The 12,855-nt window shown below is 27.6% G+C and overlaps 1 protein-coding gene across 1 annotated transcript; it reads right to left on the minus strand.

The window, feature by feature from the left end:
* Positions 1–7,993: 7,993 nt before the first annotated feature.
* LOC116020191 lies at positions 7,994–8,380 on the minus strand. The gene has a single exon (XM_031260670.1). It carries the CDS (start codon positions 8,378–8,380, stop codon positions 7,994–7,996), a length of 387 nt encoding a protein of 128 aa, XP_031116530.1.
* Positions 8,381–12,855: the final 4,475 nt, after the last annotated feature.

Genomic DNA, 12,855 nt, shown 5'->3' on the forward strand with positions numbered 1-12,855 from the left:
TTGGCCGAACCACTTAAAAATCTCTCTTGAATTTACTTTCTGTTTTTATCTCTCGCTAACTTCTCGATTGCACTGCATATAATCACACCTCTCGAACTAACCCAAACTCGTGCTAACTAAAAGGGGATAACATTTCCGCTGCGCATAAAACTTTGTCTTCACCTCGTGAGGTATCGAACCTAAACATCCTAAGTTCAATACACACGAGAGGTCGAAAAGATTTGCAAAATCTTATACAAGTCTATTCACCCCCCCCCCTCTAGACTTGTACCCCATCCCCTTGGGACCAACAAAACCAACCGGTGGCCAAAACCAAATAGAAAGATCTCAACTCACATCATCATAATCATATCACTAACCTTCATTATCATAATCACCATTTAATCTATTCATCTAGTCATTAAACCTTAATAACTATCATCAGTCCTTAATCACTATGATTAAAGCTTAATTATCTCCTGAACTCCACCGTTAATCCATCTTTAATGTCAATCTAACCCCATTATGAACCACATCATAACCAATAATCAAAGCTTACATCATCCGCACCACTGGACGCACAGGGGACGCACGTCCGGACATCATCCGCACCACTGGACGCACAGGGGACGCACGTCCGGTATCGCGTCCACAGGTTCTGCCCACTCTTCGCCCAGCCCGGACGCACGGTGGACGCGTTCTGCCCACTCTTCGCCCAGCCCGGACGCACGGTGGACGCGCGTCCGGCCCTGCGTCCACACACACGGCCAGTTCTGGACAGTGTGAACAACTCAGTGGCGAACACCTCTTCTATCATCTCCATAATTATTATAAGTACATATATGTATGTATATCCATATATTTCAACACAAAGCTCATAAATCCCTATTTCAACTATCAATCATCAAATCTTAAGTGACAAAACCAACTTAAGGGATTTCTTACCTCTCAAGTAGCTTTTAACACCATAGAAATTGTTGTGATCCTTTCCTCCAAATTTCCACCGAAGACCCTAGTATGGAAGAACTTGTGAAGGAATTGGCTATGGAGTTTCTTGAACACAAAGAAGAAGTTGAAATTTCCTCTATGTTTCCTCTTCAAATATTTCGGCCAAAATGGGTATGGAATGAAGAAAATGGGAGATCAAGTCTCCTTTTATAGCAACACTTTAGGGATGAAGAAACTTGGAGATCAAGCTACATTGTTTCTTATTTGGTAAGAAATAAAAAACTTAGAGATCAAGTTTCCATTTTGATTATCTTCAAAAATATTTAAATAATAACATGTGGTGTAGGGAGTAACCAAGTGTCACATTTTTGTGGTGGGTAAGGGAAAATATCTTCGGTTAGACTGTTCGGGATTAAAACAGATATAGTTTCGGTTGAAAATAATTTAAATAGGAAGAATTTTTAAACCAAAATTATTTTGAAAATAATCCCGTCCTTAATTTGAAAAATCGGATAATGTTCGGTACATCGCGAAATATAGCGATGCTACGGTCGAAATAAATTTTCTTGTAGGAGTATAAGGAATTTCTTTTTATGGATTATGTAAATAAATTAGTTAATATCCTATACCTCATGGTTTCTAACCTTGTAATTTGTATTTCAATAACTTCTATTTGTTGAGCGGATTGATTTATTTGTTCAGTTTCTTCTCTTAGATTTGCTTCTATCTTTGTTATGTCTGTGTTAGTCTCTTTTAGTTCTTGGGAAAAATTATGGATTATTTTGTAATATTTTTCTTGATTCTTGTTGTGTATTTCCTTAAGAATTTCATGAGTCCTTTTTATTTCTACTAAGGCTTCTTTATTAATTTTTATTGCTTTATCAAGTGTTTTAATAAGTTTTCCTGCTCTAAATTTACTACTCATGATTTTAGTCTGGGTATTCTAAATTCTTGAATCTTGCTGTAATACGTGTTAATACTGCTCTTCTTTGTTCTGCTGCTAGTTTTTCAAGTTCTACTATCTTTTTATCTAGTTTGTTTAAATTATTTATTGTTTGTTTACATTTATCATAATGATAGTATTTTCCTGTCTTATTTTCACAAAATATATATTTAGTTCTATGGTAATTACCTACTTGATACCAATCTCTTTTCTCCTGCTCTAATTTATTTTTATTATTAATAATTTTATTCCATTCTTTAGTAAAATTATTAGGACTATTACTAGTTGAAGCTTCTCCATTATACTCCATACTAATATTTTCCAAGATCTTCTTAAACCTTAAAAAAGGTGGATAAGTTACTAATTATATCTAATATACTCAAGGATTTAATAAAGCAAATAGTATGAACAAACATTATAAAGAAAACACAAATCATCTTAGAAATAAAAATCATTGAGTTTAAATATCTATAACCTCCCATCAATTTCTAAACAACATACCCCTTCAGATATTACTCTTAAAAATCATCAAACAAAGTCAGCTTAGCTCTTACCTTGTATAGACGTCTCAAGTCACCGGATACTCAACCCTTCCTGCCCTTCTGCTCCCTTGACTGTTCACTCAACTACGGGATATAGGCTAGAAGCTGGGAGTCCTCCACGGATCTTCTTGATATTTCCACACAATTTATCAAGCTTTCGCCAACAGTTGTTTAATAATTTTTTCTACAGTTTTTCTCTTCTAAGGGTAGTATGTTTATACTCTTGACAGTTGGTTATAGAAGAAAGAAAGTTTAGAAAGCCATAAGGAAACACAAGAGATTGAACTTAACTGATAACTTTTTTCTTCCTCCTTTTATTTCTCAAAGAGGTTCTTTATATAGAAAACCTCGTAGGAAACTTACAAAGTTTTTACCATTCCTAAAAGATAACTACTACAAGAAAAGTCTTCAAACTTATCTAACAAGTTACAAAAAGTCTTCAAACTAGTACACACTTAGTACAATTATACTAGATCTAACTTATTACATCAAGTACAATAAGATAACTACTAAGTACAATAAGATAAGTTCTAATAAAGTCTCTTTATTTTGCTATCTACATTTTTGTCTTCTAGCATTTTTCTCTTCTTGCTCCATTGTTGATAAGGGATTCTTTCTGGATCTCCTTTTTGCCACCTTCTGATAATAATATTTTGCCACTGATCTTTTGTTGAAATTTATTTCTTCTCTTGAGATTTTTCCTTTAATACTTGCTAATAATGATAATTCTCCTGAATTTTTCGTCAGGACAGAGCTTCCTTGATAATATTCTGCTAATACATCCATTGGACCAGATAATACGCCACTTGGGTCAGAGAACCTTGATAATATTTTGATGCCATGATACGCCATCGCTAGGCCATGATAATATTTTAATATGTTAATACGCCCATTGGGCTAGAGAGCCGTTGGCTTACTGTAGTTTTTAGGCTACATTGGGCCAGTTAATAGCTAATAATTGATAATACACCTGATGTTACATCAGGCCAGTTAATACTTCTTCAGAATGGATCTTCAGAACTTGGGATCGCCTTGGCTGTGACCTGCTTTTTCCTTTGCTCGATGACATTTATATAATATTCGATAGTAACTGGATCATGCTTATGTTCTAAATTTTTTAATTTGTTATGCATTTCTATTAAATATGTGGGATCACTGGTTATTACTTCATAATTATTATAGTATAATGTTATTATTTCTTCTACTTCTCCTCCTTTGCTATGTCCTACTACACAAGCTTTTTTATTCCTTAACATATCTTCAATTCTTGATTTTAATGTTACTACTCCCCATGCTCTCTTTTGACTCATCCATTCTTTGAATTTATCTAGGGTACAGGGGATTTTCATATTGAGGCTATTATTATCTCCTTCTATTGTAGTATTTTTTCTCATTTTAAATAGTTGACATATTACTATTGGTTTTCCTAAGAAGTCTGTAGAGGCATCAAAAAATTGTATTCCAAAAGTTCCACTTCCAAATGTTTCCATCATTTTTAATAATGAGTCTCCTATTATTGTTGGTAATTTGCTTATATTATACATGCTTTCATCTACTATTATTTTATCAATAAAACCATAAGTAAATAGTTTATATACTGCTGTAGGGTTGGCTTCTTCGGTACATAAAAATCTAGGATATTTTGTTACTTTTCCTACTCTTAATATGGTATTATTAGACTTATATTCATAAAATTTATTAATAACTTCATAGGCTTCTATTACTTGAGAGGGGTACTTAATTTTATCTGCCATGGTGAAAGGAATTTTAGTGGTGGAAGATTCTGGTTGGTTGATTAATTTTGATGAAAAAGTTTTTAGGGGTTCTAATACTGCTTGTACTGGTGAATTAATACTGGGTTCCTCTTTATATTCTCTTAATATATTAATAAGTTATGCACACTCTTCTAGAGTTTCTAATATTAATTCATGTTTTTTAGTAATTTCTTCTATTGTTTTCTTCATTTTTTCACTGAAACTTCTACTACTTGACATTTTTGTACCTGCTCAAAAAATCAGCTAACACATTTTTAGTTCCTGATATAGGTTTAACAATAAAATCATAATAGCAAAAGAAAGATTGCCAATATCTCCTCCTGTTTAATTCTGGTAATGGATCTATTTTATGCATAATAAAGGCTCTAACTTGAGTATTATCTGTTCTTACTATAAATTTTACCGGTAATAGATGATAATGAAATCTTTTTATTCCTAATTTTACTGCTAATAGATGATAATGAAATCTTTTTATTCCTAATTTTACTGCTAATACCTCTTTCTCATTTATATGATAATTTTGTTCATTAGGCTTCCATGTTTTCTCATTTATATGATAATTTTGTTCATTAGGCTTCCATGTTCCTGAATTTATATGATAATTTTGTTCATTAGGCTTCCATGTTCCTGAACCATATCCACATATTAAAGATTTTTCCTTGTCTATATCTTCTTTATTATAAGCAACTAATACTGCTCCCCATCCTACATCACTAGCATCTGTATATAATTCTAGTTGATCATCTTTTTCTGGTAATCTTAATTTTGGTAGGGATAGTTGATCATCTTTTTCTGGTAATCTTAATTTTGGTAGGGATTTTACTTTTTGTTTTATAGGTAATCTTAATTTTGGTAGGGATTTTACTTTTTGTTTTATAGTTTTAATAAATTTTGGTAGGGATTTTACTTTTTGTTTTATAGTTTTAATATCATTAGTATGTTCCTCTTTCCATTCAAATATATTAGATTTTCTAATTAAATTTTGTAAGGGTTTTCTAAGTGTTGGTAAATCTTTAATATAATCTGATGCATAATTTACTATTCCTAAGAATTGTTGTACTTCTTTTTTATTATCTAGTTTTTCTTTAAAATCTTTTATTTTTGTTACTATGTGTTCTTGTAATTGTAATCCTTCTCCTGAGACTATGTATCCTAAATATTCAACTGTATTTTTAAATATTTCCGATTTCTTTTCAGATAATAAGATTCCATGTTTTCTAACAGTTTTTATAAATTCATTCAAATGTCCTACATGATCTTTTAAAGTATTACTATATATTAAAATATCATCTACATATACTATACAAAATTCATTTAAAGGTCTAAAGACTTGATCCATTCTTCTTTGATATATTTGTGGTGCATTTTTTAATCCAAAGGGTAATACTTTCCATTCATGTTGTCCTTGAGGGGTACTAAAAGATGTTAAAGGTTGAGCTTCCTTAGTAAGTTTTATTTGCCAAAATCCACTTTTACAATCAAATTTACTAAACCATTTTTTACTAGCTATTCTGTTTATTAAATTTCTTTTATAAGGTAAAAAGTATCCATCAAATATTATTTTCTTGTTTAATTCTCTATAGTCAATTACCATTCTAGCTTTTCCTCTTTTTTGTTCACTATGTTTTCTTACTAAAAAGGCAGGGCTACTATGTGGACTGCTACTTTCTTTAATTATTCCTAATTCTAATAATTCTTTTATCTGTATTTCAAATTCCTTTTGGTCAGTTGGACTATATCTTATAGGTTTACTTCTTATAATATCATTTGGATTTATTAATTTTATATCGGCATATATTTTTTCTTTATCCCATAAGGTAATAGGGTTTTCTCCAAAGTTTGTTTTTAATAGTTCTAAATATTTTTTCTTTAATTGTTCTAAATTATTATTTCTTTCTATTTTAATGTTATATATTTTTAAAAAATGTATTGGTAAAATTCTTTTTAATATAATCCATTTATTACAGGGTGTTAATAGACTTAATGTTTCACTATTTATTACTTGTGTTTTAAAAAAGTCTAAAAAGTTGTTTCCTAATAATAAAGGGTGTTTCATATTATTTTCTTGATATATTATTGGTATTTTAATCATTAATTTGTCTAATATGATTTTTACATCTTCAGCTACTACATCTAGTTCTTTATTATGTTCATTAAATCCTGAGACTTTTATTCTATGTCTATTTGATTTTTTCCATCTGTATGGTGCTATTATATCTTTTTTAGCTAAACATATATCTGCTCCACTATCTATAAATATTTTTTGTATTCCCATCTTATTAGGTTTGTATTCTACATATGTTTCTATATAAACTGCTACCATCTATAAAGTAAATAGTTATAATAATTTTCCATAATTTTGTCTCTTAGATCTTCTCCTAATTTTTCTGCTAATATTTTTTCTACTCTTTTTAAGGTTATCATCCTCTCAATAAAGTTTCTTTCAATGTTTTTTATTCCTAATTGTAATAAAACTGACCATCCTTTATGCGTATCCATTATTCCGAACTTTCATCCTCACTACTCTCATTATTACTACATTCATTAATATTTTCTTCTTCTTCTGGTTCTGTTTCACTGATATAAAATACTTCATATTCATACCATTGATCATTTTGTTCTTGTATTTGCTCTAGATTCATTATAAATTCAGTAGTATTAATATATTTTACTCCTTTTTGTTTTAGCTTAGGGCATTTATTAGCATAGTGTCCTTTTTCATTACAATTCCAACATCTACATTCATAAGGTTTTTTATTTTTATTTTCTCCTTCTAATGGTTTTATATTTCTTCTTCTTTTCCTGAATTTTCTCTTATATCTAAATCTTCTTCTAGTTTCAGGGGTATTTTTATACTTTCTAAATTTTTTCCTTTTATATCTTCTATAAGGTTTATAATATGGTTTATAATAAGATTCATTATTTCTATTTTTCCTAAATTTCCTATATTTGTTAGAATATTTTCTTTTTCTTCTCTTATCTTTATAGTCTCTATCACATCCAAATATTAATCTTTTCTCTGTAAATCCACATATTTCTCTTAATCCTTTCCTCTTATCTTTTTTAATCTTTTGTTGTATCCTATATTCTTCACATTTTCTCATTAAATATGACCTTAATACTCTAATTCTTTCTCCTAAGGTATTTTCTTTTGGTTCATATTGACTATATTCCTTAGTTATTTCTGTATTATATAGTGTTGGTAAATGATCATAATATAATTGTTGATATGTTATACCTTCTTCTTGGGAAAATCTTGCTTCATAAAAGAATTTGCTAAAGCTTATAGTATATTCTGGTAATTTACTAATTTTACAACATTTCATATTATTTAAATTCATTATTATTTCGGTTTTTCTTTCTGCTATTACTTTTTCTTGTGATACAAACCATCTTTCTCCTAAAAATTCTCTTTTTAATACTATATCAAATATTGATAACATAGATTTCCAATCTGTAGCATAACTAGGTGCTTGTGCTCTAAATTGAACTGTTATAGATTCAAACCAAAATCCTACTTTTCCTATTAAAGTTTTTGATATTAAGTCATAAACATAATCAAGATCTGCAGTGTAATTTAAGTTCTTTAGTGCTATAAACATTCCTAAATTCCAGTCATGTATTCTTCTATTAATTTCTTGTTCATCATAAACATTATCTAAGTCTAGAAAATATCCATTTAAATTTACTCCTTGACTCATAGATCCTACAAAATCTTTAAATTCAGATTGTTGTCCTATTGGTATGTGGTCTGGTAGTCTTGTTTTTCTTTTGCTGATTAATTCTAAGTTTGGGTCTACTAATTCTTATTCAGGATAATCATTAGCATCTTCATTTATTATATCTTCTGTTTCGGCATCAGTTTCTATATTATTATTGTTTTGGTCAAACTCTTCTTCTATATCGCTTGTTGGTTCCTCTTCTACTATAGCATTGACTGATTTCATTTTTCTTAGTACTTCTATAATTTGATCATTTTCTTTAACTATCTCTGTATCATCTTCTTCTTCTTCTTCTAGTAATCCTTCTATGTATCCTACTATTTTTAAATCTTTCTCATTATTTTCTATTTCTTTTCTACTATCATCACTACAAGTATCTACATTACTAGTATCACTTCTTATCTTATCTTTTCCTTTTAGTTTTTTCATAGAATTTCTTAAATCTTCTACTTCTAGTCTTAAATTTTCCATTTCTTGTTTCATTTGCTTTAATTCTAATTTAGTATCTTTTAATTCTTTTTTAGTGTCATAATAACTATGTTTATATTTCTTATATTTATCTATCCAGTCTTTACTATAATTTTTTATTAACTTACTATTTTCCTTTTTTAATTCTTCTATTTGTTGTGCTTGTTTTTCTATTTTTAATGACAAAAATTCTGTATATTCTGTTTTTTTTTCTATTTTTAATGACAAAAATTCTGTATATTCTGTTTTTTCTATAAATACTTATGACAAAAATTCTGTATATTCTGTTTTTTCTATAAATACTTCTGACAAAAATTCTGTATATTCTGTTTTTTCTATAAATACTTCTCTCAAAAATTCTGTATATTCTGTTTTTTCTATAAATACTTCTCTTTTTGCTTTTTGGTTTATTTTTTCAGTCATTTTAGATTCTTGTTTTATTGGTTCATACTTGTATCTCTCTTTATCTAATATTTCTTTTCCATATTTTGCGAGAAATGTTGCTATACTATTTTCTTCCATGATTCTAAAATTTTCCTCTTTTACTTAATAAAGCTAATTTTTCTATAGTTTGTTTTACGGGTTCTGTTAATTGAGGTTTCATCTTACTTATATCTATCATAATTGGTTCTTTAGTTCTTCTCCAAGCATCTATAGGTACTATTTCTGGTTTTTCTTCTAATTTTTTAAGGTCTATTGTTTCTTTATTTATTCCTGAACTTTCTATTCTTTCTTCTATTTTTTGCTTTTGTTTGTCTTTGTTTTCTAGTAAATCTATCTTTTCTAATATCATTTTAAAAGTTGGAACTTCTGATATATTCCATAATTTAGTCAATTCTTCTTTTACAATTTCTTGTATATTTAATTCTTGTATTTTACTTTGTTTTTCTTTGATTTCAGTTAATAATTTTATTATATTTTCAAGTTGTTCTTTTATTACTATCTCATTCCATATTTGATCTATTTTATCACTCAAGTCTATCTTATTCATTTTTATATACTCTTTTTCTCCATCCTCCTTCAAGTATTATCCATTCTTTTCTTGGTTCCTTTGTTCTTTCTCTTAATATTTCTATTTCATTTTCTATTTCTTCTTGTTTTGATATATATTCTATGTATTTTAATTGTGAAACTATTAAATTTTCTTCTATTATGCTCTTTATTTGTTTTAATTCTTTTTCCTTTTTATCTATTTCTTTTGATATATTCATATTCTATTTATAAATCCAATTTTTCCTTGATCATTGATTTCAATTCCTTCATTTGTTATTTTATATCTTATAGTGCTTAAAAAATCATTTCCTTGTAGCAATTCATAAGGGCTATCATATTCTAGTACTCCTATATTAATATTATATTCTAAATCTTTTATTTTAAATTTTAAAACTATTGACTTAGTTACTATTATTTCTCTTTCATCATTTGGATAATTATATATTTGAGGTTCAATTGTAATACATTCTTTTTCATTGATCTTACTTATATGGACAAAACTATTACTAGTATCCGTGGTTATTACTGCTATTCCCTCTGTTACAATCATTCTATTAAATATTGTTACTTTTATTTTTAATTTATCTAGTTTTTCATGTTGTTTATTTACTAAATCTAATTTTTTGGGTATAAATTGTCTAATTCCTGATTCCATTGGTCTTGATATAATTTGTTTTTGAAAACTTAGCTTAGACCCTTCTNTAATGACAAAAATTCTGTATATTCTGTTTTTTCTATAAATACTTCTCTTTTTGCTTTTTGGTTTATTTTTTCAGTCATTTTAGATTCTTGTTTTATTGGTTCATACTTGTATCTCTCTTTATCTAATATTTCTTTTCCATATTTTGCGAGAAATGTTGCTATACTATTTTCTTCCATGATTCTAAAATTTTCCTCTTTTACTTAATAAAGCTAATTTTTCTATAGTTTGTTTTACGGGTTCTGTTAATTGAGGTTTCATCTTACTTATATCTATCATAATTGGTTCTTTAGTTCTTCTCCAAGCATCTATAGGTACTATTTCTGGTTTTTCTTCTAATTTTTTAAGGTCTATTGTTTCTTTATTTATTCCTGAACTTTCTATTCTTTCTTCTATTTTTTGCTTTTGTTTGTCTTTGTTTTCTAGTAAATCTATCTTTTCTAATATCATTTTAAAAGTTGGAACTTCTGATATATTCCATAATTTAGTCAATTCTTCTTTTACAATTTCTTGTATATTTAATTCTTGTATTTTACTTTGTTTTTCTTTGATTTCAGTTAATAATTTTATTATATTTTCAAGTTGTTCTTTTATTACTATCTCATTCCATATTTGATCTATTTTATCACTCAAGTCTATCTTATTCATTTTTATATACTCTTTTTCTCCATCCTCCTTCAAGTATTATCCATTCTTTTCTTGGTTCCTTTGTTCTTTCTCTTAATATTTCTATTTCATTTTCTATTTCTTCTTGTTTTGATATATATTCTATGTATTTTAATTGTGAAACTATTAAATTTTCTTCTATTATGCTCTTTATTTGTTTTAATTCTTTTTCCTTTTTATCTATTTCTTTTGATATATTCATATTCTATTTATAAATCCAATTTTTCCTTGATCATTGATTTCAATTCCTTCATTTGTTATTTTATATCTTATAGTGCTTAAAAAATCATTTCCTTGTAGCAATTCATAAGGGCTATCATATTCTAGTACTCCTATATTAATATTATATTCTAAATCTTTTATTTTAAATTTTAAAACTATTGACTTAGTTACTATTATTTCTCTTTCATCATTTGGATAATTATATATTTGAGGTTCAATTGTAATACATTCTTTTTCATTGATCTTACTTATATGGACAAAACTATTACTAGTATCCGTGGTTATTACTGCTATTCCCTCTGTTACAATCATTCTATTAAATATTGTTACTTTTATTTTTAATTTATCTAGTTTTTCATGTTGTTTATTTACTAAATCTAATTTTTTGGGTATAAATTGTCTAATTCCTGATTCCATTGGTCTTGATATAATTTGTTTTTGAAAACTTAGCTTAGACCCTTCTACTAATATAATTTGTTTTTGAAAACTTAGCTTAGACCCTTCTACTAATGGTATTAATTTTGATAAACTTAGCTTAGACCCTTCTACTAATGGTATTAATTTTGATATTGGTGTTAGTGACCCTTCTACTAATGGTATTAATTTTGATATTGGTGTTAGTCTTCTATTTTCAAAATCCATACATATTGATATTGGTGTTAGTCTTCTATTTTCAAAATCCATACATATTTCTTCTGGTATTGTAATTCTAGAGTTGTGTTTATGTTCTATAGGTTCTAAAATATCCTGGTATAGTTTGGGTACTATTATTTCCATTTCCTGTTGTTTTCTTATTTGGTGATTTCCTGTTAAAGCATAAATCATTTTTGTTTCTATACTCATTACTTTACTTCCTGGACGCATATCAATTCCTTGTAATCTATAATATAGAGTTAAGGCTAATTCTTTATGTTCATCTTCTAACGATATACTAAAATCTGGTTGTACTGTAAATTTTAATTTTTGATAAATTAGATTTCCTCTTACTACTGTTATTAAAGCATCTAATATATTTCCTCTTATCCTATCATCAGCTATATATATTTCTATTGGTGTATCTACATTTTTCTGAAAATATGCTTTTATAGTGAATTCTATTGCTCCAAAATAAACATTCATGTATCTCTTAGCTTCTTTTCTTGATAATTTTGCTAATTCTCTTTTTAATATATCATCTGTTATCAAATTTAATTTTGCCTTTCCATTAATAGTTGTAATATCAATATTATTTTCATGTTTTTGTACTACATATCTTATATCTTTATTTCTATCAAACCATTTAGTTTTAAATATTTTATTAATAGTTAATTCTGATCTCTCATTTTTTAACGTTTCATAGACATCTTGTTTAAAGGTTAAGGTTTGTGTTGTTCCACCTTCATAAGCATCCATTTGATAATGTGTTCCTGATTCTTCCATTATTACCTTTTCTTTTCCCTTATCCATAATTTAATTTGTTGATTTGAGAGTAACATTCTTCTATAATTTTTCTATATTCTCTTATTTCTCTATCTTTTTGATTTTCTATTCTTAATTTTTCTTCTTTTAGTATTCTTATTTCTACATCCTTTTGTCTAATTTCTTCCTCTTTTACAATTAATCTATTATTTAAATNCTTCTATTTTCAAAATCCATACATATTTCTTCTGGTATTGTAATTCTAGAGTTGTGTTTATGTTCTATAGGTTCTAAAATATCCTGGTATAGTTTGGGTACTATTATTTCCATTTCCTGTTGTTTTCTTATTTGGTGATTTCCTGTTAAAGCATAAATCATTTTTGTTTCTATACTCATTACTTTACTTCCTGGACGCATATCAATTCCTTGTAATCTATAATATAGAGTTAAGGCTAATTCTTTATGTTCATCTTCTAACGATATACTAAAATCTGGTTGT

Source organism: Ipomoea triloba, chromosome 5 (assembly GCF_003576645.1).
Source record: "Ipomoea triloba cultivar NCNSP0323 chromosome 5, ASM357664v1".
In the NCBI taxonomy this organism is placed as follows: Eukaryota; Viridiplantae; Streptophyta; class Magnoliopsida; order Solanales; family Convolvulaceae; genus Ipomoea; species Ipomoea triloba.

Excerpts from the sequence above, each read along its gene's own strand:
- LOC116020191 (XM_031260670.1), bottom strand. The coding sequence starts at position 8,380 with ATGGAAAATTTAAGACTAGAAGTAGAAGATTTAAGAAATTCTATGAAA.